We start from the raw sequence: 27,135 nt of genomic DNA, 5'->3' as shown, positions 1-27,135 counted from the left end.
TTCTTGCTAGATGTGTTGGTTGATTTATTGTGTTTTATTGTTTTTTTTTCTGTTTTTGTTTTTTAGAGACCGGCCAGAATCTTGCTAGAGAATTGGGATGTATTGAAACACTTCTCTTCTTATTTAGGTAAAATATGGAAATGACTTTTTCTCCCATCTGATGAAATCCACACAGAGATATAGTTTTATATGTCTTTTTTATGCTTTGCAGCAAAATATTGATAAGTAATGTGGTGCTGGTCAGTGGAAGCACAAATCCGGAATATCAGCTGTGGTCGTCTGTCTGCAGCGCGCTGGGCGCCTGTGCTACTAACCCACAGAATGGTAAGATCTCTTTATATTCACTGTTCACTTCCTGACAGGTGAGAGAATAGGGTTTATTCAGCCATGAAGGGCGAGTGCTGCCAGGTTTTCCATGTCAATCTATGGCTTCATTCATTTTGTGTTTCTCTTTCAGAAGAGAACCAGAAAGTCTGCAGTTCAGCATTTCCACAGGCGATCAAATGGCTTCATGATTCTCTCCAACATGAGATAGTGCGGCCTATCTGTTGCATGATTAGACCCATTGTCGCCAATAGTAGTAAGTGTATGGGAGCTATCTTGATACATTAACTCTTCATTATAAAATAGTTAGCAACCACCTGCAGCCTTACATCACCAAGCATAATGCTGAGCCATACATCACCAAGCACAATGCTGAGCCGTATATCACCAAGCACAATCCTAAACCATACATCACCAAGCACAATGCTGAGCCATACATCACCAAGCACAATGCTGAGCCGTACATCACCAAGCACAATCCTAAACCATACATCACCAAGCACAATGCTGAGCCATACATCACCAAGCACAATGCTAAGTCGTATATCACCAAGCACAATGCCGAGCCATATATCACCAAGCACAATCCTAAACCATACATCACCAAGCACAATGCCGAGCCATATATCACCAAGCACAATGCCGGGCCATATATCACCAAGCACAATGCTAAGTCGTATATCACCAAGCACAATGCCGAACCGCACATCAACAAGCACAAAAATGAGCCGTATATCACGAAGCACAATGCCCGAGCCGTACATTACCAAACACAATGCTGAACCATTTATCACCAAGCACAATGCTGAGCTGTACATCTCCAAATATAATGCCGAGCCATACATCACCAAGCACAATGCTGATCGTCGGATGGAGCGGTGTAAAGCTACCACCACTGGACTCTCATGGAGACATGTTCTGGGCAGTGAGGGATCACACTTCTTATCTGCGTCGGATGGAGGAGTCTGGCTTTGGTGATTCGAGGAGAACGTTACCCCCTGATGCATTGTGCCCACGGTACAGTTTGATGGATGAGGAGGCCGAAGCCTCTTAGTTCCAGTGAAGGGAAATCTTAATACTTCAGCACAAGACATTTTGGACATTTATAGCGTCCGGCTTGCACAAAGTCCATACAGATGTTGGGAGGACAACATGATGGCCACACAGGGCCCGGACCTCAGCCCCATCCAACCCCTATAATGGAGATTGTGAGCCTGGCCTCCCCCAACATTAGTGTCATCTGACAGGTCATAAAATGTTTGCCAGATGTAAAAGTACAGTCAGACTGTGTTTTATGTCTGAAATCATTGTGTTTCCTTAGGATTTGTCCAGGATTACTTTGCCTCTATTGGAGGGCTAGAAATATTGGCTGATATTCTCTCCCACCTAGTGAATGGTTTACAAGAAAGAAGTTTGGATTTCAGGCTTGCTTTGGTGGTTACGGAGACTTTGGACACGTGCATCACAGAAAACTGTAAGTTAACAAGGCTGTACATGGAGAACTGCAAGTGGCACATGGCCACACAATCCCACAGTGTGGACTTTTCCCATCGCCATGTGCATGGTATTCTGTCCACCTCTCCCTTGGTCGGTGACAACCGCATCCGTCCCGTTCTGTGTACAGTCCGTGTGTCATCCGCGTGACTTCCGTTTTTTTGCGGACCACAAAAAGCGGAAGGAGAGTTCCATAGAGTCCAGGGTATCTAGCCAGATGCTGGTCCCCATATAAGGTCTATGGGAAGCAGAATCCGGCACAAAGGGGTAGGAGTAAGCGCTACATACTCACCGAACACTGGGCGGCTGTCACACTGCTCCTGTAGCAGCTCTTTGTTCTTCCGAAGCCGGCCGCTCATTAGGCTCATTTCATATTCACTGTTTCCATGCTTATCGGCATTATTGCTGGTTAGTCGGGTCTATATCGTACAGTACAATAAATAAATAAATAATTTAAAAAAAACAAACAGCGTGAGGTCCCCCCAATTTTGATCCCAGTCAAGATAAAGACTCACAGCTGCTGGGTGGTATTCTCAGGCTGGGGAAACTCACATTATTGGGAGCCCCCCAGCCTAAAAAAATCGGCCAGCAGCCGCCCGGAATTGCCTCATCCATTACATGCGACAGTCCCGGAGCTTTACTCGGCTCATCCCGAATGCCCTGGTGCGTTAGCAAATTGGGTAATATATCGGGTTGATACCAGCTGTGTAATGTCACCTGTCATCAAGCCCTGGGGTTAGTGATGTCACTGTGTCTATCAGATGCCCGACATCACAAATGCAGTCAGTAATAAAAAAAAAAAAAAAAAAGATGACAATCAAATTTTTATTTGACAAAAACACTCCCTAAAACATTCCCTCTTTCACTAATTAATTGAAAAGAAAAACAAATCTGGGTCCAGCGTAATTCAATAAGGGGTTCCACGACGATCCAAACCATACTCAGTGTCCCAGTCAATGAAGAACAGAATGTTCCCCATTGGCTGGGAAAGCAGTGCAGTGACCTGAGCTAACATCAATAGGTCACTGCAAGACATAACGATCGCCAACGTCATGAGCTTAGCTAGGTACATTACCTGTGATGATGATATCCGCTGTACTCCTGCGTCAGCGCTCTCCACTGACTCCCATTGTCTGCCGCATTCACAAGCGAAGTATCGCGAGCGGCCTGCGACATAACAGCTAGTCATAGTCTCGGCCCGCTCACGAGACTTGATGTGAGAACACGTCAGGCATGGAAGCCAGTGACAAGCGCTATCGTCAGGAGTGCAGGACTTTATCACTACAGGTAATGAACTTTGCTAACCTCCTGATGTCAGCACTCGTCATCCCCGCAGCTGCTCACACACTGCAGTGCGGGCAGATGCTGACATACTGCAGTGCGGGCAGATGCTGACATACTGCAGTGCGCGCAGATGCTGGCATACTGCAGTGCGGGCAGATGCTGACACACTGCAGTGTGGGCAGATGCTGACATACTGCAGTGCGGGCAGATGCTGACATACTGCAGTGCGGGCAGATGCTGACATACTGCAGTGCGGGCAAATGCTGACATACTGCAGTGCGGACAAATGCTGACATACTGCAGTGCGGACAAATGCTGACACACTGCAGTGCGGGCAGATGCTGACATACTGCAGTGCGGGCAGATGCTGACATACTGCAGTGTGGGCAGATTCTGACATACTGCAGTGCGGGCAGATGCTGACATGCTGCAGTGTGGGCAGATGCGGACATACTGCAGTGTGGGCAGATGCGGACACACTGTTGTGCCAGTGTGCCGCTCCCATGCCAGCAGCCGTGCTGCTCGGACCCGGATCTGCGGTATGGCTCGAGGGATTCTACCGGACCTGGGGGTCGCGCAGACACTTCAACTAAAAAGGGGGCATATTTGTACGAGATTGGTAATAAACGGTCTGTGACACCACCCACGGTGTGTGGTGAGATGTGACACCACCGCTGCTGTTGTCGGGTATCCGGGGGCAATGGACTGGTAGCTGGATGTTAACCCCTCCGTGGGTAGGGATGGTTGCCCCGGGGCCCAGTGTCTCTGTGCAGGGGGGTTGATGGCGGCACAGACCGGTGCGCCCGGTCAGACCGGGGATTTTACTCACAGTTGAATAAAGCACACAAGTCCTTTGGTAAACCAAGGTGATGGTGGCCAGTTGCCGCAGACGGGTGTATCTGGTCCCACACCCGGGCCGGTGGTCACTGCCCCTTTTCTCTGCACTTTTGTGTGTTTTCAGTGTTAGACTTCCCGGTGTGTAACGCAGGAGTCCGCTCCCGGTCCTTTTGTTCGGAGCCATGCCCGTCAGACGCTGACCCGTGGGATCTACCGGGCCGTGGCGGATGCCCTATGCCTCTCTGTGGGTGGTTGTCTACTTTTCGGGACTTAGGTTGGGACAGGACCTAGAATCCTGCCCTCAATCTGTTAATTAGCTAGGCCGTCGGTGCCGGTCCTGGCTTCAGGGTCCGAGTACCCCCTTGTGTGCACGGTTTCAGTTTTGGGTCTCCGGTGTCAGTACCGGCGGGCTACAACCCTGCCCTGGTCCACCTCGGATCTGCCGAGCCGTCTTCCCGTCTCCTGCTGGCGGTGATCACTGTCTGCCACCTAGCCAATGTGTCAGGGCTCCAACCCTGACACCTGTCAGCTTTTCCTCCTCCCTTCAACTCCCTCAAAACTCATCTGACTTGTTTTCCCGCCCCGGGCTCTCCAGAGGTGGGCGTTTCCCTTCCGCCTGGTCCCGCCCACTGGTGTGTCCGTCCTTCCCTGAGGGGGTGACTAGGATTTTATCGGCTGATTTAACCCCGTGTGGGAGCGGTGTTATGCGGGGGCCTAAACTGTGTGACTACCTGGTTTTCGCCAGGGCGTCACACCAGCAGCTGCGGGGTTGGCGGGGAGTGGGAGACAGACTGTAGGGGCACCCGACTCACAAAGCACCACACAATACCCCCTGAAAATGGTTTTTCATTTTCAGCTCAACATGCCGACACCACAGCCTCCCTTTCCCCTGATGAATCGCTTTTGAGGATACGCATCGGGAATGAGGACATTGAGTTATTGGTGTTACCTAAGGGGTATTATGTGGTGCTTTGTGAGTCGCCCCCCCCACCCCCCCCCCCCCGAATTCTGTAAGGTAACACCTGTATCATTGGTGAAGCAGTTGGGGTGGACGGTGAGCATAGATCCCACTGCCACCATTGACTGCACTATTTGCACTTTTGAGCACTATTATCACTTAAACCATTTATTTTCCCTCCCTGATATCAGTGTTTTTATGACCTGAGGTTATTTATCAATTTGCACGTAGCCACTTTCCAAAAGAGTAATACTCATAGGGCAAAAGTGCAATTATGGGAGGTCAACGGCTTTGCACAATGTCACTTTAATTCATTTAGATGAATATGATTGGACCGGTAGGACTGTGAATGAATTTATAACAACTCCTGTGAGTCCATTTTCTACACATCCAATTTGTACCTTGTGTTAACTGCCTTGTGGTATCTTTGTCAGGATTTTTCTAATATTTTAATGTTATTTATTAAAAGTTAATTTTTAATTACCAGTGCTTTACACACATCTTTAATTTGGTAATAGGATTTTCATTATAGGGACATGTATACCAGAATGAGGCTATTATGGTGACATTTATACCAGGATGGAGCCATTATGGGGACATGAATACAGGACACGGCCTTTATAGGGACATGTATAGCAGGATGGGGCCATTATGGGGGCATGTCTAACCGGATGGGGAGATCTTTGGCAGGATAGGACCATGATGGTCTTATCTATACCAGGATTGGCCCATTACGGAGACATCTATATCAGGATTGGGCCTGTTATGATTCAGTGACCGAGGAGGATCCGAAAAAAGGACAAAAACTGGGAAACCCAGAGTGTTACCAGAGTGGTTGAAATCTTATCGGACTGCAGACCTCACACTGACACACAACTAGAAGTAGCCGTGGGACGTGCCTATGATGACCTAGTTGCCTCGACACAGCGGGAGAGCTAATTATTCCTATAGAGAGAAATACAAGAAAAGCTAATCTGCTTCGGAGTAGTCCCCCAAAGATATAGATAGCCCCCCACGTATAAAGAATACGGTGATTTATGGAAACCCAATACAAAGGAAGAAAAATGATTCATCAAAGATGAGACCCAAACTATCTATATAGGAAAGGATAGAAAAGAGCACTGTCTGCATACGTTCAAAAACCTAGAAAATACCAACACGCCTGATATGGAAAAATACTGAGTCTACATGGACTCTGCCCCTACTATATCAGTACTTTGGTGTTACTGGGATCCAAGCAAAACACTAATATAGAGGAGGCACTAAAATCAGTACCAAGCATGACAAAACAAAAAATACTGCAGAAAATGAAGCAAGGTACACAGACATTCCCAGTAGAGAATGATCCAACTACACCCAGACTCCGCACAAGCAAAAATCAGAAAATTAGCTTAAGTACCTAAACAGCAAACAAGTAAATGGAAGCAATTAGCAGGGTACAAAGACCAGACTTATCTGTAATGAGTCCAGGTAGAAACAAAAGGTTAGGCTGGCTTTAGGATATCCTAGAACACAGGAGGAAACATTGAGCACCGGCCAGGAACAAGAGAACACTACACAGTTATTTAGGCCAGTCAGAACAACCCAATTTCCAATCCTCATCGGCTGTCTGGCTTCTATTAAGCAAGCCAACTCCACTACCAGCATTGGCCACAAGAGGGAGCCCAAAACTGGAACCCAGTCCAAATGTGTTCACAACAGGGGACATGATGAGGACATATGTACCAGCATGGGGTTAGGATGTGGATATATATTAGGATGGACTATGATAGGGTTATATATACCAGGATGGACCCATTAAGGGGATATGTATACCAGGATGGGGACATTTATGCCAGGATGAGACCATGATGATGACATTTATACCAGGATAGGGCCATTATGGCGACATCTATACCAGGTTGGGGCCATGATGAGGCCATGATGGGGACATACATATGAGGATGGGGACATATGTACCAGGATGGGGTCAGGATGTGGATATATACTAGGATGTCAGGATGGGCTATGATGGGGATATACTGTATATACACTAGGACAGTGATGGCGAACCTATGGCACGCGTGCCAGACTGGGCACGCAGAGCCCTTTTTGTTGGCACGCGCGCTGTCGCCACACTGCACCAATTTACACTATCGGTGTGGTCGCGCCGACAGTGCAAATTGGTGTTTAGCAGAGGACATCTCTGCTCCTTCAGACACACCTCCTCTCCTGGGCTGCAGGCCTGTTGCCTAGGAGACGGAGGAGCGTCAGTAGGCGGTGCCGGTGTCTTGTGGCCGCGCGGGAACTGAACTGAGGACGCAGCGATGGCGCGAGTGTTGCAAGGTGAGTTTTTTTTATTTTTAAGCTGTGTGTGGCTGTGCCAAGGTGTGGGGGACAGAGCCAGCACCGGGGGAACATGGAGCGCACGGGGGAACAGGGGACAGAGCCAGCACCGGGGGAACATGGAGCGCACGGGGGAACATGGAAGCACAGGGGACAGAGCCAGCACCGGGGGAACATGGAGCGCACGGGGGAACAGGGGACAGAGCCAGCACCGGGGGAACTTGGAGCGCACGGGGGAACAGGGGACAGAGCCAGCACCGGGGGAACATGGAGCGCACGGGGGAACAGGGGACAGAGCCAGCACCGGGGGAACATGGAGCGCACCGGGGGAACATGGAGCGCACGGGGGAACATGGAAGCACAGGGGACAGAGCCAGCAACGGGGGAACATGGAAACACAGGGGACAGAGCCAGCACCGGGGCAACATGGGAGCACAGGGGACAGAGCCAGCAACGGGGGAACATGGAGCGCACGGGGGAACATGGGAGCACAGGGGACAGAGCCAGCAACGGGGGAACATGGAGCGCACGGGGGAACATTGGAGCACAGGGGACAGAGCCAGCACCGGGGAAACATGGAGCGCACGGGGGAACATGGGAGCACAGGGGACAGAGCCAGCACCGGGGGAACATGGAGCGCACGGGGGAACATGGGAGCACAGGGGACAGAGCCAGCACCGGGGGAACATGGAGCGCACGGGGGAACATGGGAGCACAGGGGACAGAGCCAGCACCGGGGGAACATGGAGCGCACGGGGGAACATGGGAGCACAGGGGACAGAGCCAGCAACGGGGGAACATGGAGCGCACGGGGGAACATGGGAGCACAGGGGACAGAGCCAGCACGGGGCAAACATGGAGCGCACGGGGGACACATGGGGAGCAAACATAGGAGCACGGGGGCAAACCGACAGAGCACGGGGGAAAGCAAACAGAGCCCGGGGCAAACAGAGCACGGGGCATACATGGCTGCAAAGATGTGGGAAACGTGCAAGGATGGGGGAAACATGACTTCAAGGATGGGGGGAAACATGGCTGCAAGGATGGGGGTAAATATGGCTGCAAGGATGGGGGGAAACATGACTGCAAGGATGGGGGGAAACATGACTGCAAGGATGGGGGGAAACATGGCTGCAAGGATGGGGGGAAACATGGCTGCAAGGATGGGGTGAAACATGGCTGCAAGGATGGGGTGAAACATGGCTGCAAGGATGGGGGGAAACATGTCTGCAAGGATGGGGGGAAACATGGCTGCAAGGATGGGGGGAAACATGGCTGCAAGGATGGGGGGAAACATGACTGCAAGGATGGGGGGAAACATGGCTGCAAGGATGGGGTGAAACATGGCTGCAAGGATGGGGTGAAACATGGCTGCAAGGATGGGGGGAAACATGGCTGCAAGGATGGGGGGAAACATGGCTGCAAGGATGGGGGGAAACATGGCTGCAAGGATGGGGGAAACATGACTGCAAGGATTGGGGGTAAACATGACTGCAAGGATGGGGGGAAACATGACTGCAAGGATGGGGGTAAACATGACTGCAAGGATGGGGGTAAACATGGCTGCAAGGATGGGGGTAAACATGGCTGCAAGGATGGGGGTAAACATGGCTGCAAGGATGGGGGTAAACATGGCTGCAAGGATGGGGGTAAACATGGCTGCAAGAATGGGGGTAAACATGGCTGCAAGGATGGGGGTAAACATGGCTGCAAGGATGGAGGGGAAACATGGCTGCAAGGATGGGGGGAAACATGGCTGCAAGGATGGGGGGAAACATGGCTGCAAGGATGGGGGGAAACATGACTGCAAGGATGGGGGGAAACATGACTGCAAGGATGGGGGGAAACATGGCTGCAAGGATGGGGGGAAACATGGCTGCAAGGATGGGGGGAAACATGGCTGCAAGGATGGGGGGAAACATGACTGCAAGGATGGGGGTAAACATGACTGCAAGGATGGGGGGAAACATGACTGCAAGGATGGGGGTAAACATGACTGCAAGGATGGGGGTAAACATGGCTGCAAGGATGGGGGTAAACATGGCTGCAAGGATGGGGTAAACATGGCTGCAAGGATGGGGGTAAACATGGCTGCAAGGATGGGGGTAAACATGGCTGCAAGAATGGGGGTAAACATGGCTGCAAGGATGGGGGTAAACATGGCTGCAAGGATGGAGGGGAAACATGGCTGCAAGGATGGGGGGAAACATGGCTGCAAGGATGGGGGGAAACATGGCTTCAAGGATGGGGGGAAACATGACTGCAAGGATGGGGGGAAACATGCCTGCAAGGATGGGGGGAAACATGGCTGCAAGGATGGGGGGAAACATGGCTGCAAGGATGGGGGGAAACATGGCTGCAAGGATGGGGGGAAACATGGCTTCAAGGATGGGGGGAAACATGACTGCAAGGATGGGGGGAAACATGGCTGCAAGGATGGGGGGAAACATGGCTTCAAGGATGGGGGGAAACATGACTGCAAGGATGGGGGGAAACATGCCTGCAAGGATGGGGGGAAACATGGCTGCAAGGATGGGGGGAAACATGGCTGCAAGGATGGGGGGAAACATGACTGCAAGGATGGGGGGAAACATGGCTGCAAGGATGGGGGGAAACATGGCTGCAAGGATGGGGGGAAACATGCCAGGATGGGGTACATTTAGCAGGAAGGGGAACATGCCAGTAAGGGGTACATTTACCAGGATGGGGGATACATTTACCAGGATGGGGGGAAATATGCCAGGATGGGGGTACATGAACATGCCAGGATGAGGACAAATGCCAGGATGGGGAACATTTAGCAGGAAGGGGTACAATTACCAGGAAAAGAGACATTTACCAGGAAAGGGGACATTTACCAGGATAAGGCCACATGCCTGGATGAGGTACATTTACCAGGATGGGGTCATTTAACAGCATGGGGGAACATGCCAGGATGGGATACATTTACAGTGATGGGGTACATTTACCAGAGTGGAGGACATTTACCAGGATGGGGCCATGATGGGGACAAATATACCAGAATGTAGGAAATATATATATCAGGATGGGGATGGGGGTGATGTTTACCAGGAAGTGGCAAGGAAGGGGGACAGAACTACACAATGAAGGGGAGGGGGCAACTCGTACGTCTTTATGGGATTTCAGGGTGTTCAGACTTTGAAATGTAGATGTGGATTACATGGTGACATCTGATTGCATTCCAGGCTAAAATCTCTGTCTAATATGCTGCAATTTTTTCCAAAAAGATCAATCCAACTGCTGTGTCTGGAAAGGGCAGGGGCTCAGCTTCAGTGTGTGGTAAGCATGAGTGTGATGTCCCCTGCTGAGGAGAAGACGACAAAGGTAAGGTTACAATCAATTATTTATATAATAGGATTGGTTGGCACTAAAAAAAATGGGTTTAGGGCTACAGTTTGGGCACTCGGCCTGTAAAAGGTTCGCCATGACTGCACTAGGATATAGCCATGATGAGGTCATACACCAGGATGAGGGACATATTCACCAGGAAGTAGCCCAGGATGGGGGACATTAGTCCAGGATTGGGGGCAGTACTACAAAATGAAGGGGGAGGGGAGAAACTGATATGTCTTTATAGGATTTAGAGCGCTATAGCGGCCAAAACATCTGACCAGCATATGGGTGGGGGTCCAGGCTCAAACTTTGCAGCGGGGCCCATCGGACTCTAGTTATGCCTCTGTTACCACCCATCGTGATATATTAGACCTGGGGAAACTCATTGCAAAAATATGCTCATAAGTAGCGCTACACTTCAGCGAGAGGCTTATGCTCCTCACAGAGAATAAATCCAATGCCTGGATGTCAGTCCATCCTTATGTTGGTATGTACAACTATATATAGGAAACTGATATTAAATTGTGGCCGATATCACACAGTATGGACCACGATGTCAGAAATAGCCACAGGTCTCCTGATCCAAATTCAGCAGCCTCATAGGCATTTACAAGACTGTCGATTTCAGGGCAGGAGACCCACAGTCAGTCTGTACTAAGTCCGAGCTACACGGATGTGTGACACCAGCATAAGTGTTCACATCTACATTCTCAATTCAGATTTTCCACTATGTAATTAAACAACAAATCATTTAATCTCACACCCTATATTATTGTCCCCAATGGAACCTATTGATGTATAATGGAGTCTGCTGGAAAGAAAAGCCTCAGATGCAGGAATGAATGAGATGTAAAGTGGCATTAGGTGAAATTTTACACTGAAGCCAACTATCAAAACATTTCTGGGACCTGATCAACACAAAATAGTAGCGATATAATAGAGAACGTATAGTAACATTGGTACTATGATTTATTTGTTTCCTAGCTGAGGCTATCCGTCACCTGGAAAATCACAGTATAATATCAAGTCTGATGAGTCTTTTGTCCTGCGGAAACCTGGAAGAAAAATACAAGTTGAGCATTGTCCGCACCATCGGACACCTCACAGAAGACTGCGGTATGTGTTCTACAATGGTCAATAGTTTCCATTAGGGCCCCGTTCACACGTCCGTGATAGACACGCACGTTTTCATGGTCCGTGGTGTGGGTATGTATGTGTGTGCGTGTTTCGTGTGTGTGTGTTCAGCATGTGCTGTCAGTGTGCTATCCATGTGCTATCTGTGATAGCACACAGACAGCAGGAACGTCTATACTCACCTGTCCCCGGCGCTGCTGTCCCCAGCGCTGCTGTTGCTTCTGGGTCTGTAGTGCAGTGAATATGTATGAGCATAATGAGCAAGCCCGGAAGCTAGTGACAGCAGCGCCGAAGACGGGTGATAATAAAAAATCATTATATTTCAAAGACACGTGTTTTCTCCAGTATGTGCCACACTGATGTAACATGGATCACATCAGTGCACGGGCCGTGTGACATCAGTGCTTCCAGAGGAAAACGGACATGTCCCCATGTGTAGCACAAGGACACGTGTGTGCGCCACATGGAGACGGGTCCGTGAGAAAACATGGATGTGTGCATGAACCCATTGATTTTAATGGGTCTGTGTATGTCTATGTCTCCGGTACTTATGACGTCCGTTTTCATAAGTACCAGAGATCACAGACGTGTAAAGAGGGCCTTAGAGATGGTGCGAGTCGATTCGCCGGATCTGGTTTATTGGTCGCGTCAGTGATCCGTGTCGTCAGTGATCTGTGACCGCTGGACAGGAGACCTGAGGACCGCTCTTCCTGGCGTGATGTCACCCATGCGTTACATCACAATAATTACATCACATCAACCAGGTAGTCTACTACATCTGAGTGTCTGCCTCCAGTAGGCATATAGGCTCGAAAATGGTGCACACAATGCTTCCATCTGCACCATTATAGTCAATGGAAAAAGTTCAGAATCCCGTTTTGTGGGGGGATCGGATGGGACCACTGAACGCGGGGAAGAATACATTGTGATAGCACCTTTATATCTGTACTTATATAAACATGATGCAAAATATAAAGATCTACTTCTACTTTTCACATTTCCCACAAATGAAATCAAAGGGCATTGTAGGATCTCGTGAGAAATAACTGTGGTTTGATACGGTTTATCCTTTCTTCTGCATTCATATTTTATTGACCCACATGCTGCTCTGTTTCTGGAAAACATTCACGGCAGCAGCTCCGACACAATAACATTTACACAGCGGTGGAGCGATACGAGATCAGTGATATGAGATCAGTACCATAGTGTGAACTGTTTTTAATAAGTGTCTCATTCCACAGAGGCAAATCAATATGAACTGCTGAAAAGCCACGGACTTTCCCTCATGGACCAGATTCTGGAGGAGTCACAGGATGACAAATTACAAAAAGCAGCGAGATTCTTCCTTCAGAACTGCATACCTATTAGTAAGATTGCAATGATGTTTGTGATTTGGCAGTGGTGGTGAGGTGGGGAGGTATACCACCCATGGGTACCCCACACCCCATAATAACAGTATCGTCTTAGATGTGTAAAGAATTATATAGGCAAAAAAACTGATGGCAGTCCCAACATGCAGTCTGAACGGCTGCAAAACTCAACGTGACATAGACAGTTGCACTCTGAAATGCTGGCATGCTTTAACATTTCAGAGTGCAGCTGTCTTTGTTAAAGTAAGTATATGTTCCACTTATGTGTCAGGAGGATTTCCCAATGTATTCCTCTGTCCCTTTCAATCTACATACAGTGGAAAAAGTTGCCAATAGGCTCTTATATTACAGACGCCCACCTTGTACATACATGGCATATCCATAGGATATACTATCAATGTGTAGTAGATACAAATCCCATCAACCTCAAGAACACTTGAGATTTCTAGTGACACCGGGTTCATTCTGTGAATAGGCAACAAATATTCGAGATGGAAATGTGGCGCCCTGGACAAGCCAGGACGTCACAGGTACTGCAACAACACACCCCACACCCCGGTTAGGCACATCAGCCGCACACACAAATCCTTGTTGCCTCCCTCCAGGGTCTGATGTTCACACCAGGTGGGGTGGAGCCAGGCAGTTGGCCCCACCCACTGAGGAGTTCACAGTCCTGGAGGCGGGAAAAGGAAGTCAGTGTAGAGATCAGTTAGGGAGAGTGAAGGAGAAAGTGGCAAGTGAGGAGCAGTCTGACCGTGTCCGGGTACGTGGCCCGGGCACATATAGCAAGGTTGGCAGACGGTGGTGGCCGTCTGCAGGAGAGGCCGATCGACGCGGAACCGTAGGACCGGGGTCGGGCGGTGGCCCGCCGGTACCGAACCGGGGAGCGAAGAGAAGCCAGCACCATTCGGCAGGGCCTACGGACCCCGACCAGGCTTGGAGTCGCCGTTAAACCGGTCAAATCCGTTAGCGACGGGAACCTCCGGGGTTTCCTAGCAGCAAAGACCCGATTGAAGGCAACCGTCCAAACCAAGAAGGGAAATACAGTCACCGCCAAGGCTACAATTCCCAGGGCCAGAGCCTGCGGGCAAAAGGGGCTCCCTCGGCATCTATCCAAGCTGGGGAGCGGGTTACCGGTGGGAAGCCATCGGGGCCGAAAACACACCACAGGTGCAGGGAAAGGCAGCCACCACCACCCGTCCGGGAGTGACCACCGCAGCCGGCTGCGGGACCCGTCCATCCAGCCGTTTGTTTTACCGGAGACTCTGTATTCGTCATTGGCTGAGTGAGTACCACCGTGCCGTCTGGCACCGCGCTGCCCCCGCGACCCTGCACTTCGCCAACCTTGCCTCCCGCGTCATACCACACCGGGCCCTGGGACAACCAATCCCTACCCACGGAGGGGGAAAACAACATCCAAGCTGCTCCCCGCCATCGTTCCCGGGATCCCTGTCACTAGCAGCGGTGGTGTCCAACCTCACCACAAACCGTGGGTGGCGTCACGGACCATACCCTCCAACCCTAAACTACCCCCTTTCACTCACGGGCGAGGAGCGCCGCTCGAGTCCCCGGATCCGGCCCACCGCTCGAGCCATCGAGCAGCGGCGAGCAAGCGACAGCAAGCGTCCAGAGCCGGACCCGAGCGTGGTGAGCGCAGCGCTCTCCCTGCTCGCGACAACTTGGCGTCACGAACAGGATCTTACCGCTCTACCGGCTGGTAGAGGTGAGCCTTATGTCCCGCCGGAGGTGTCCGGCCGAAAAGTTTCAGAATCCGCCATCTTTGGCGCGAAGATTTCCCCGCTCGATTGTCTTCTCGAGCAGTGGAGGCGCGAAAGCCGAGACTCCGCCCCTGAAGAGGAGGTGCAGAGAAAAGACCAAGGGGGGACGGATGGCGTCCGGCCGCATGTAAACCGCGGCTATAAAAGCAGGGACGCCAGGACCCTGCGGCCATCTTTGGTTCCTGGAAGAGGCCGCTGCAAGAATGCATAGCCCGTCCGGCAACACCGTAGTCCCCGCGCCTGGTACCTCGGCGTGGGTGGAAGTCCGGACCATCCAGCTAAGCAGCCGCCTGCAGCTCCGTGTGCAGCTCCTCCTGGAGGAGTGGGAGGCCGACATGGCGGACGTGGTGGCGGCTATACGGAGACGCGAGGTGGAGGAAGATTTGGAGGAGCGGGTAAGAGACCCACGCCCCTGTATTCCCAAGGGATCGGCCGCTGCGGCTGAGGGGCTCGGTCTACACCCGCTTGCCCTGCTGCCTCTCCCGCTACCTGTGGTAGTCGCTACTGCCCCGCCATTAGGCCCGCTACCCGCCCAACCGGTAGCGGTACCCTGCCCGTCCGCCCAAGCGGACCGACCTGCAGCAGAAGCCCGTGACCGTCCTGAACTGCTTCCCTGGAAGCTACCGAAGACCGTGCCCGTCAGCGGAGATGTACCGGAGGCACTTGCAGTGACCGTGCCTAGTCCCGTACCGGCTCCGGCAGTCCGTCCCGTGCAGGAGGAGGCGGAGGTCAAGCGGGAGAGGAACCCTGTACCCATTCCCCACGCCTCGGCTGAGGCTGCGCCGGATCATTGCTGCGAGGCAGCGCCCCAGGCCATGACACTGCGGGACCTTCCACAGAGGGCGCCAGTGATGGGCAGCGTGGTGGAAGTCTCGCGGGGCCCAACCCGCGCGCAGGGGCAAGCAGTGGCCCCTTACTGGGACAGGGAACCGACCCCGCTAGGCCGAGAAATTGCGGAGAGAGAAAAGCGGAGAGCTGAAGTTATAGCCCGCACCATCCAGGAGAAGGAGAGTCTCCGCAGAGCCACCTTCCGGGTACGGGGCCTGATCCACGAGGGGCAAGTAAGGAAGTTTGATGTCCATCGGGGGTACGGATTCATCTTTTAGCCGGGCCTGGAGGCCGAAGTGTTCGTAGCCCGCCGGGACGTTAATGCCCACTTACCGGAGGACCACCCGGGCCGTAACCTGCTCCCAGGGGATCTGGTCCAGGACACGCCACATTGCGGAGAGAGGGGCTGGTTTGCCCTTGACGCCAAACTGAGAAGAAGCCAGGAGCCCCAAGCACCAGCCCAGCCCCCTCCCCCGGTCTGTGGGGTGGACCTGACGTGAGTCAGCGGTCCCCCGTTTCACCGTTGTCCCCGTTGGGACCATCAGCACCGTTATGTGAGTTAAATGAATGAGTAAATGAAAATGAATCAACCGAACTGTTACCTGATTAGCAACCGTGATTGAACCGGCCGTTGCCGGCAAGTAGTCCCCGAAGGGACCCTTTGCACCGTTTGCGTAAGGAACTGCTTACGGACATGCCTGAGAACTTGCAGGGCAACCACAAACTTGTGGCATGTAAATAATTGGCTTTATTCCGTTGCCGCCTCCGGAGAGGCAGATTGGAGGAAGAGCCCGCAGCAGAGTAGGCTGGGGCCCGGCCACCACCTGGGCCGGTGGCCATCTTCCGGGGGTCAGGGGTTCCCCATGGACGTGGGTCCCCTGAAGTGACCGTAGGGTATGAAATACCGTACCTGTACCCGCTCGGGCAGCCTGGAACTGGACTGGGGTCAAGGGGTGCTGCCCATTTTCTTAGGGGCAGCATCAGGGCCAGGTTGTTTGGGTGGGAGAGAGCGGAAGCCGTGTGTTGTTAATAAAAATGCACCGTTAGTAACGTTAAAGAAAGTGCCTCCCGTTAAGGGAAGTTTCATGAAAAATGCTTATGTTAATATGTTTGCCGTTTACCGTATATTTATCTTTTTCAGTTGCAAAAATAAAACCGGTGATGGACGGGCAGCCCGCGGACGGTCTGCATTTAACCAAGGGGGAATGTGGCGCCCTGGACAAGCCAGGACGTCACAGGTACTGCAACAACACACCCCACACCCCGGTTAGGCACATCAGCCGCACACACAAATCCTTGTTGCCTCCCTCCAGGGGCTGATGTCCACATCAGGTGGGGTGGAGCCAGGCGGTTGGCCCCACCCACTGAGGAGTTCACAGTCCTGGAGGCGGGAAAAGGAAGTCAGTGTAGAGATCAGTTAGGGAGAGTGAAGGAGTAAGTGGCAAGTGAGGAGCAGTCTGACCGTGTCCGGGTACGTGGCCCGGGCACATACAGCAAGGTTGGCAGACGGTGGTGGCCGTCTGCAGGAGAGGCCGATCGACGCGGAACCGTAGGACCGGGGTCGGGCGGTGGCCCGCCGGTACCGAACCGGGGAGCGAAGAGAAGCCAGCACCATTCGGCAGGGCCTACGGACCCCGACCAGGCTTGGAGTCGCCGTTAAACCGGTCAAATCCGTTTGCTGCTAGGAAACCCCGGAGGTTCCCGTCGCTAAGACCCGATTGAAGGCAACCGTCCAAACCAAGAAGGGAAATACAGTCACCGCCAAGGCTACAATTCCCAGGGCCAGAGCTTGCGGGCAAAAGGGGCTCCCTCGGCATCTATCCAAGCTGCGGAGCGGGTTACCGGTGGGAAGCTATCGGGGCCAAAAACACACCACAGGTGCAGGGAAAGGCAGCCACCACCACCCGTCCGGGAGTGACCACCGCAGCCGGCTGCGGGACCCGTCCATCCAGCCGTTTGTTTTACCGGAGACTCTGTATTTGTCATTGGCTGAGTGAGTACCACCGTGCCGTCTGGCACCGCGCTGCCCCTGCGACCCTGCACCTCGCCAACCCTGCCTCCCCCGTCATACCACACCGGGCCCCGGGAGAACCAACCCCTACCCACGGAGGGGGAAAACAACATCCAAGCTGCTCCCCGCCATCGCTCCCGGGATCCCCGTCACTAGCAGCGGTGGTGTCCAACCTCACCACAAACCGTGGGTGGCGTCACGGACCATACCCTCCAACCCCAAACTACCCCCTTTCACTCACGGGCGAGGAGCACCGCTCGAGTCCCCGGATCCGGCCCACCGCTCGAGCCACTGAGCAGCGGCGAGCAAGCAGCAGCCCAGAGCCGGACCCGAGCATGGTGAGCGCAGCGCCCTCCCCGCCCGCGACAGAAATACCTCCTTAAGAAAGCATTTTTCTTTTTGCTTGATGTCTCCTAATGGAAAAGTAAAGCAGATGTCCCTTTTTTCATTCCATTTCATAAGGTAATAGGATGCTAGATACCTTTAGTGGCAGCTTATCTCCCTTAAAGGGAATCTGTCACCACGTTTTTGCTCCCACATCTGAGAGCAGCATGATATAGAGACCCTGATTCCTGCGATGTCTCACTTACTGAGCTTTTTGCTGTTATTTTGATAAAATCAATGTTTTCTCTGCAGTTTTACAGAGATCATGAATATGCTGGACTACCTGCAGCACGCCAAGCAGTCCTCTAATCATCTACTGCAGTAATTTGATCAAAACTACACAAAGCTGCCCAGTAAGACACTTCGCTGGAATCATGATCTCTTCCCCTAGGTTATCCTGCTCTCAGATTAGGTGGCAAACAACCCTGGTGACAGATTCCCTTTAAGGACAAAAGGATAAGGCATGTAGAATTCAAACAGCCCAATCATTCCTCTGCTTACCCATCTGCCTTTGGGGGAAAGTCATAAGATTAATACTTTCCCTAAAAAAAAACCTACCCCAAAAATAAGCCCTAGTAAGATTTTTGGGGCTTTTTTGAGTATGCTTAAAATATAAGGCCTACTTAAAAAAAACCCTTCTTGCAGTTCCATAAGGAAGTGTCCAAGCAGCTAAGAAAGTTAAAGAATACAACAGAACTTTCTATCAAAGAAAGCAGACACCCCCAAAAACAAGCAGACACCCCCAAAAGAAAGCAGCCACCCCCATAAACAAGCAGACATCCCCAAAAGAAGGCAGACACCTCCAAAAGAAAGCCGACACCCCTAAAAGAAAGCAGCCACCCCCAAAAACAAGCAGACATCCCCAAAAGAAAGCAGCCATACCCCCCAAAAAAATGAAACTGTCCCCCTCCTCCTGCAAAAAAAAATATGACACTCACCAGACCCCAAACAATTACAGTTGGCAAGTGCTGATGGTGGATGGGCTCTCACACAGAGATCTGCGTTGCTGTCAGGTCCTCGCTGTTCCAGCTGCATTGCACTGCAGCTCTCACAAACAGATCGGGTACCAGTATCATTCTGCAAGAGTGATACGGCCTCCAGTCACCAGGGGAAGTCAACCGCTGTAGAACGCAGTGGGACTTGACAGCAATGCAGATTTGTATGTCAGAGCCCATTCACCTGCCAGCTGTAATTGTTTGGGGTCTGGTAAGTGTGATTCATTTAGGGGGTGTCTGCTTTCCTTGGGGGTAAACTTAGCAGTACATGGAGGATAATAAATTTAAGCAGGTAATGGAAACCTTTGTAAATATGGCGTGTACCCACCTTTATAGGACGGGTTCTGCACTATGAGACTAGTGGATCAGATAAGAAGAAAGGAACATTGGAAAGATTGGTGAATGCTGCCTACGAGGCCCCTGCTCTTCTCCTTTGGGCACAGTTTAGTTAATGCAGTTGTATCTGATATTTTCCCTCTAGTACTGTTTTGTAAGCAGCATGGATGCTAATAATGTCACTGTATTATTTTTTCGGTTTCGTATATTTTTTTTACTTTTCATCTACGTATAATCCTTTTGCACCATCCATAGCAGAAACCTTGTCTGTCAATGCTCTTCGTCAGGTCCCACCAGCCCAAGTACGAGACGATTTGAGGAAATTGCAGAAGTACGACATAAAAGAATACAAAAACTGGAGCAAGAGAACAATGAGGTGTGTGCCTGTCAGTAATATAGGCTCAATATGAGCTCTGTGTGCTGCTGCCTTCAGTATATCTTTCACTTTCCATCATGCACTTATTTCATCTTCATCATTTATGCAGCCAGTTTTCTCTGCCCTCCCTGAGACTATAGATGGATTTCTTCCTCTCCCTGTCACGCTAGGTATGGGGAACGACCAAGCGAGTGGCAAAGGGAAGTGAAGGGGACCCCTGCATCTAGGGAAGGGGGAGATGGTGACCCCTGACCAAACCAACTGCTAATCTCTGGAGGTTCCGTACTTAGGCGCAGCCAGAACAATAGAAAGTCAGGGAGCCTTCTGCGCAGCCAAACGCTGTGACCTTCTATTTCCAGAAACCACATGACTGTCACCTGTGACACTCGCCATCGTGGAGATCTGTGTACAGCCTCCTCCCTTCTGCTATCTCCTACACTTTAAGAAGAGAGGGGGAAGGCAGACACAGTCACCTGGATTAGGTGCAGGAACCCTGACAGATTTGTAGCACTTGTGTGACTTTTTAGCAGCAAAATGGTAAAAAAAAAATTATTAATGAAGACTAATTAAAAAATTACATTTAGGAAACAAATAAATTCTAGGATTATTCTTAAATAATCCAGTTATCGTCTATGTATCGATGGGGGATCACTGATCACTGGGGGTCTAGGAGCTCTATGTAGGTCCCCCAGTGATCCCAAGATTGAGTCTTTGTAGCCCTGGAAACATTCAGGACAGGGCTACAGAGCCTCATTTTTACACGGTTCCAAATTTCTGATCCTGGGATCACTGGGGATCCCAGCAGCAGGACCCCCAACGATCAGCAATTTACCTCCTGTCCTATGGCTATGTGGAAAATTTGATTTTCTTTGTCGCTCCATTGGGAGACCCAGACAATTGGGTGTATAGCTTCTGCCTCCGGAGGCCACACAAAGTATTATACTTAAAAGTGTAAAGCCCCTCCCCTTCTGCCTATACACCCCCCGTGTCATCACGGGCTCCTCAGTTTTCATGCTTTGTGCGAAGGAGGTCAGACATCCACGCATAGCTCCACTGTTTAGTCAGCAGCAGCTACTGACTATGTCGGATGGAAGAAAAGAGGGCCCATACTAGGGCCCCCAGCATGCTCCCTTCTCACCCCACTCTGTCGGCGGTGTTTGTTAAGGTTGAGGTATCCATTGCGGGTACGGAGGCTGGAGCCCACATGCTGTTTTCCTTCCCCATCCCTTAGGGCTCTGGGTGAAGTGGGATCCTATCGGTCTACAGGCACAGAGACCGTGCTCCATCCACAGCCCCTGGGGATTCTGCTGGACATGGAGCTGAGTATCCGAGGAGGTCGCATCAGGGACACGGCCCTGCTACGTTGAGGTACTCTGTGTCCCCGTGGGGACCGCGCACAGACACACGGCAGCACTGCTGGGTGTGTTAGTGCGCCAGGGACTGCGGCGCTGCCCGCACTTGTGCCATCGCACACTACAGCGTAGCTGGGTGTGTTAGTGTATTGGGGGACTGCCGCGCTAACCGCCGCTGCCATTTTTATCTCAGGCGCGGCTGGGACTTGTAATGCGCCGGGGACTTCCGCGCCGACCGGGGCTTATATGCTGGCCGCGCTTATCACTTTAGTCCCCGGCTTTTGCGGCCTAGTCTCACTTCGTTACCGCCCACAGGCCTGCCAGTCAGGGGAAGGGCGTGACGCTGCACACCACGTCAGCGCTGAGAGCTGGAGCATGCTTTGCATACTCCACCCCTCTCACTGTGCACAGTGTGAAACCGGATTCCCGCACTTTCTGGGGCACGCCCACGGCCTCCTCCTCTACACAGGACACCGGCAGCCATTCCTGTCAGTTTTTTCTGTGGCTGAGAAAGGAGACAAGCTTTGGGAGACCCTGACAGGGATTCTGGTGGTCACACAACCGCTGTGAGCGGGCGGTAAGCAGCACCTGTGGTGCTGACCCCACTAGTGCCGAAGTGCACATATAGAGATATGCTTGTATGCTATACATTGCACTGTACGGTCGCACTATTGTAATTTGGCTATATACCCTCCTGGATTGTTCGGGGGAGATAACAGCATGTCTTTTTGTCCTCATCCAGTTCATCAATGTGAAAAGGATTTGCATTCGTTAGATCTGGTGAGAGCTCTCAGAATCTAAATTTCCCGTACGGCGCCCCTGCGCCGCTCGGATGCACTCTTTGTCCTTGTCGCTGGTCAGCGTAAGGGGTCACAGGCTTCAAAATCCACCCTGGCTCGGTGGATCAAGGAACCAATTCTCGAAGCCTACCGTTCTTCTGGCCTTCCGGTTCCCTCAGGGCTGAAGGCCCATTCTACCAGAGCCGTGGGTGCGTCCTGGTCTTTGCGGCACCAGGCTACGGCTCAGCAGGTGTGCCAGGCGGCTACCTGGTCGAGTCTGCACACTTTCACCAAACACTATCAGGTGCATACCTATGCTTCGGCGGATGCCAGCCTAGGTAGACGAGTCCTTCAGGCGGCGGTTGCCCACCTGTAGGAAAGGGCCGTGTTACGGCTCTATTACGGGGTATTATTTTACCCACCCAGGGACTGCTTTTGGACGTCCCAATTGTCTGGGTCTCCCAATGGAGCGACAAAGAAGAAGGGAATTTTGTTTACTTACCGTAAATTCCTTTTCTTCTAGCTCCAATTGGGAGACCCAGCACCCGCCCTGTTGTTTTTTTCTGTACACATGTTGTTCATGTTGAATGGTTTCAGTTCTCCGAAAATTCTTCGGATTGAAGTTACTTTAAACCAATTTATTAGCCTTCCTCCTTCTTGCTTTTGCACTAAAACTGAGGAGCCCGTGATGACACGGGGGGTGTATAGGCAGAAGGGGAGGGGCTTTACACTTTTAAGTGTAATACTTTGTGTGGCCTCCGGAGGCAGAAGCTATACACCCAATTGTCTGAGTCTCCCAATTGGAGCTAGAAGAAAAGGAATTTACGGTAAGTAAACAAAATTCCCTTCTTTTTTAGCAGGAAAATCAAAGCTCTGTCTTCCCCAAAGTCATACTGAAAGGTCCTAGGAACATGCACATTGTCTGTTGTATATGCAATATGGTGGTCACACAAGGAGGACTTGTCTTACGAGGACCCTGCATGCCGCAGCGCAGATCTCTGCTTCCTGGACCCTGTATTTATGGGATATTGAGTAGCTAAATATTCTTATTTCTATACTGACATATTTTAGTGTACTTATCATTCTGTTTTTTTTCAGGCTTTAGAAAACATTCAGCAACTCGTACCACCTGGATTCCATAGAGAGGTACAGCATCAAAAATCACATTACTTCTCAAAACCTATTACATATTGCTTTGCTGACTGATTTTGGACTATCAGGTCCAGAGTGACCCTGGGTCTTCCGTCCCGAACATATTACATATTGCTTTGCTGTCCGATTTCAGACTGTGAGATCCAGAGTGACCCTGCGTCTTCTGTCCCGAACATATTGCATATTGCTTTGCTGTCCGATTTCAGACTGTGAGATCCAGAGTGACCCTGGGTCTTCTGTCCTGAACATAGTACATATTGCTTTGCTGTTGATTTTGGACTATCAGGTCCAGAGTGACCCTGCGTCTTCTGTCCCGAACATATTACATATTGCTTTGCTGTCCGATTTCAGACTGTGAGATCCAGAGTGACCCTGTGTCTTCTGTCCTGAACATATTACATATTTCTTTGCTGTCTGATTTCAGACTATGATCCAGAGTGGTATAACCTATACAAAAACACTCCATAATTGTATTCACATAAAAATATATATCTTTATTAATGTATTACAATAAAAGAAAGATTAAAATTCAAAGAAAGAAGTAGACACAAGAAAACACCTTGGTCCATGCAGTAATAAATAGTAGAAAAATTCTCTTTTACAAATTTAACCCACAAGTAATCACATAGTTTTGTATAAAGTGCAATAAGTTCTAAAACCACAAGGTGGCAGTAAATACCCGAAATATTCGCTAAATCCAAATGGAAACATCCAGGGAAATTGCTACATTCAAATGGGTCCTCACTAATTAAGTCTCACTCCACATGGAGCATAGACCGAGGAACCGCAGCCAATGATAAAGTGGAAAAGGTCCAAGGACAATAAAACAGAGGGATTACAAGTCACCACCACATGTGATCACAGGGAACAATAAATATATTTACCGCAGGGACCCCACTTGACGTACGTTTCGCCGCCGTGCTTCTTCAAAAGGGGTGTGGTTATTAGTGTGACCAGCGTGTCTTTTATATAGGAGACAGCCAATCAGCTGTCTCCAAAAATGCCGTCATGTCGGAAATTGCGGTCGTCGGGGCAACGCACCACGCTGCGGTAAGCGTCCGAACCCTGACAGACCTACCCCTCAGATAGATGACGTACCCGGAATACGTCACACAGAGAGGCACCCCCGCCACCGCACAGACACCAACACGCGTCTAGGTAACGTCCCGCCCGCACAAGCGCAATAGCTCAGAAGTCAAAGAGTATGGTATTGGTGAGCAAAGACAAGGAACCATGAGTTTGAGGGAAACCGTATCCATATTCACAGGTAAGTTATACAGTAATCAAACATAAATAATATATGTAAAAAAAAATGTATTTAAAAGAAAATATATATATATATATATATATATATATTGTGAGACTGTGACCGGGGTTATCTATGACGGCCGGTATGTCTCGCCCCGGTTGTGCTCACTCCATGATAGGAAGTAAATCCACTACAGGGTTAATGCTGTTTCCCTACAGGCTTAAGGAAGGGTTAAATGGAAACAGGAACGAGGGCAGGTGTGCCGGGTGTGAGGGAGTGATCACATCTCCCTGAGTTCTCTGCCGGAAAGGCACATATGTACTATTGTGGACTTTGTCTTTGGGATAATAAACCGTGTGCTGTGAACCTTGGTGCCTGGATCCCGTGTCTTCTGCAGCGCAGCCGACGACGCTACCTCACAATATATATATATTTATTTAAGAAAACAGTGTCTACATTTGAACGGCCAAAAATATAGCAATTAACAGATATGTGCATACAAAAATCACCACTTAAAGGCTGGAAAGTACATTTATAAACCATATATACCTATTGAACAATACATATATAAAAACACACATAGGACACAACACATATATCTAATATATAAAGCTGAATGTGTGTGTATGTGTGTGTGTGTGTGTATGTCTGGGATTGGCATCTGCACCGTCGCAGCTACAGCCACAAAATTTTGCACACTCACACTTCTAGACCCCAAGAGCGTCATAGGCTATGTTTTGAGGGGAAATTTTGACCCCGCTCTTTACAGTTATTCGCCAAAAAACCTGCCTCCATTAAAGCGAATGGAGCTGGGAGCCACAGTGCAGCCAGAACTTCAGAAGAATGCGCAGCCACGCCCTTATATGGAATGTTGGCGTGTCACAATGCAGCCAGGCAAAGAGACAGACACAGATGGCGTGTCACAATGCAGCCAGGCAAAGAGACAGACACAGACAGGGAAAGAGACAGACATAGACAGGGTAAGAGACAGACAAAGAGACAGACTGACAGGGAAAGAGAGAGACAGGTTAAGAGACAGACAGGTAAAGAGACAGACACAAACAAAGAGACAGAGACAGACAGGGAAACAGACAGAGAGGGAAAGAGACAGGGTAAGAGACAGACAAAGATAGGTAAAGAGACAGACAAAGAGACACAGGGAAAGAGACAGACACAGGGAAAGAGACAGACAAAGACAGGTAAAGAGACAGACAAAGAGACAGACACAGGGAAAGAGACAGACACAGGGAAAGAGACAGACACAGGGAAAGAGACACACAGGGAAAGAGACAGACACAGGGAAAGAGACAGACAAAGAGAGAGAGAGAGAGACAGGGAAAGAGACAGACAAACAAAGAGAGAGAGAGAGATACAGAGGGGTAGACCGACAGAGAATGGGAGAGAAACAGAGAGACAGTTACTACCCCAGGCGTTAATACATTCTATTTACACATTCTATCCCGGGAATGTTAATACATTCTATTTTGTCAACAACAGTTATTAACCCGGGCGAAGCCGGGTAGTACAGCTAGTATCTAATATATAAAGCTGAATGTGTGTGTGTGTGTGTGTATGTGTATGTGTGTGTGTTTGTGTGTGTGTATGTCCGGGATTGGCATCTGCACCGTCACAGCTACAACCACAAAATTTTGCACACTTACACGTCTGGACCCCGAGAGCGTCATAGGCTATGATTTGAGGGGAAATTTTAACCCCGTGCTTTACAGTTATTCGCCAAAAAAAGTGCCTCCATTAAAGTGAATGGAGCTGGGAGCCACAGTGCAGCCAGAACTTCAGAAGAATGCGCAGCCATGCCCTTATATGGAATGTTGGCATGTCACAATGCAGCCAGGGAAAGAGACAGACACAGACAGGGAAAGAGGCAGACACAGACAGGGTAAGAAACAGACATAGACAGGGTAAGAGACAGACTCAAAGAGACAGACAAAGAGACAGACTGACAGGCAAAGAGACAGACAAAGAGACAGAGATAGACACAACGAAACAGACAGACAGGGAAAGAAAGGGAAAGAGACAGACAGGGTAAGAGACAGACAAAGAGACAGACACAGGGAAAGAGACAGAGGGAAAGAGACAGACAGGGAAAGAGAGGGAAAGAGACAGACAGGGAAAGAGACAGACAGGGAAAGTGACAGAGATAGATAGACAGACAGGGAAAGAGATTGAGACAGATGTAGAAAGAGACAGTCAGAGACTGACAGGGAAAGAGACAGACAGACAAAGAGATAGAGAGAGAGACAGAGAGATATATACAGAGGGGGACACAGACATTATAATTACATTTATATCTATTTGTTTTGTGTTTTTTGTGTGCAGAATACATTTTTGTTCATACATTCTATTTTGTTAACAGCAGTTATTAACCCGGGCGAAGCCGGGTAGTACAGCTAGTATATATATATAAACTATGTATATTGAAGAATATATATAAATGTCTATATACATGTTTATACAAATATTAAATAAGATCAAACTAAAAAACGTGAAAAAAGAAAAGTACAGTCAATGTACTAATAATTATAGTGATAAAAATTATAAATATTATGTTGACAAAATATCTATAAAGTGACTTATGCATAATTAATATAAATATTAATGATGTATAAAAAATCTATATAAGTGTAGAAAAAAATGTGATTTTAATTATTGTATCCAATTAATGTGAAACGTGAAAAATATAAACAATATTAATTTAAATACAATTATTATATCCCATCAACTATAAAAATTCATATATATAGGTATACATGTACCAAATATAAATTAACCTACATGTGTCGCAAAAAATAGAGTG

The 27,135-nt window shown here is 49.9% G+C and overlaps 1 protein-coding gene across 1 annotated transcript in view; it reads left to right on the top strand.

The window, feature by feature from the left end:
• LOC142302355 (telomere repeats-binding bouquet formation protein 1-like) overlaps positions 1-23,125 on the top strand; it is a 63,042-nt gene extending 39,917 nt beyond the window's left edge. The window contains exons 7-14 of the mRNA XM_075343415.1: positions 67-127; positions 212-324; positions 458-580; positions 1,646-1,798; positions 11,561-11,692; positions 12,952-13,077; positions 19,700-19,788; positions 23,018-23,125. Of these exons, the coding sequence (XP_075199530.1) occupies positions 67-127; positions 212-324; positions 458-580; positions 1,646-1,798; positions 11,561-11,692; positions 12,952-13,077; positions 19,700-19,788; positions 23,018-23,125 (905 nt within the window). The remainder of the gene's footprint in view (positions 1-66; positions 128-211; positions 325-457; positions 581-1,645; positions 1,799-11,560; positions 11,693-12,951; positions 13,078-19,699; positions 19,789-23,017) is intronic.
• Positions 23,126-27,135: the final 4,010 nt, after the last annotated feature.

The sequence above is a fragment of the Anomaloglossus baeobatrachus genome, chromosome 4 (genome assembly GCF_048569485.1).
Source record: "Anomaloglossus baeobatrachus isolate aAnoBae1 chromosome 4, aAnoBae1.hap1, whole genome shotgun sequence".
Taxonomy (NCBI): Eukaryota; Metazoa; Chordata; class Amphibia; order Anura; family Aromobatidae; genus Anomaloglossus; species Anomaloglossus baeobatrachus.
This window is presented reverse-complemented; position numbering and strand designations above follow the sequence as displayed.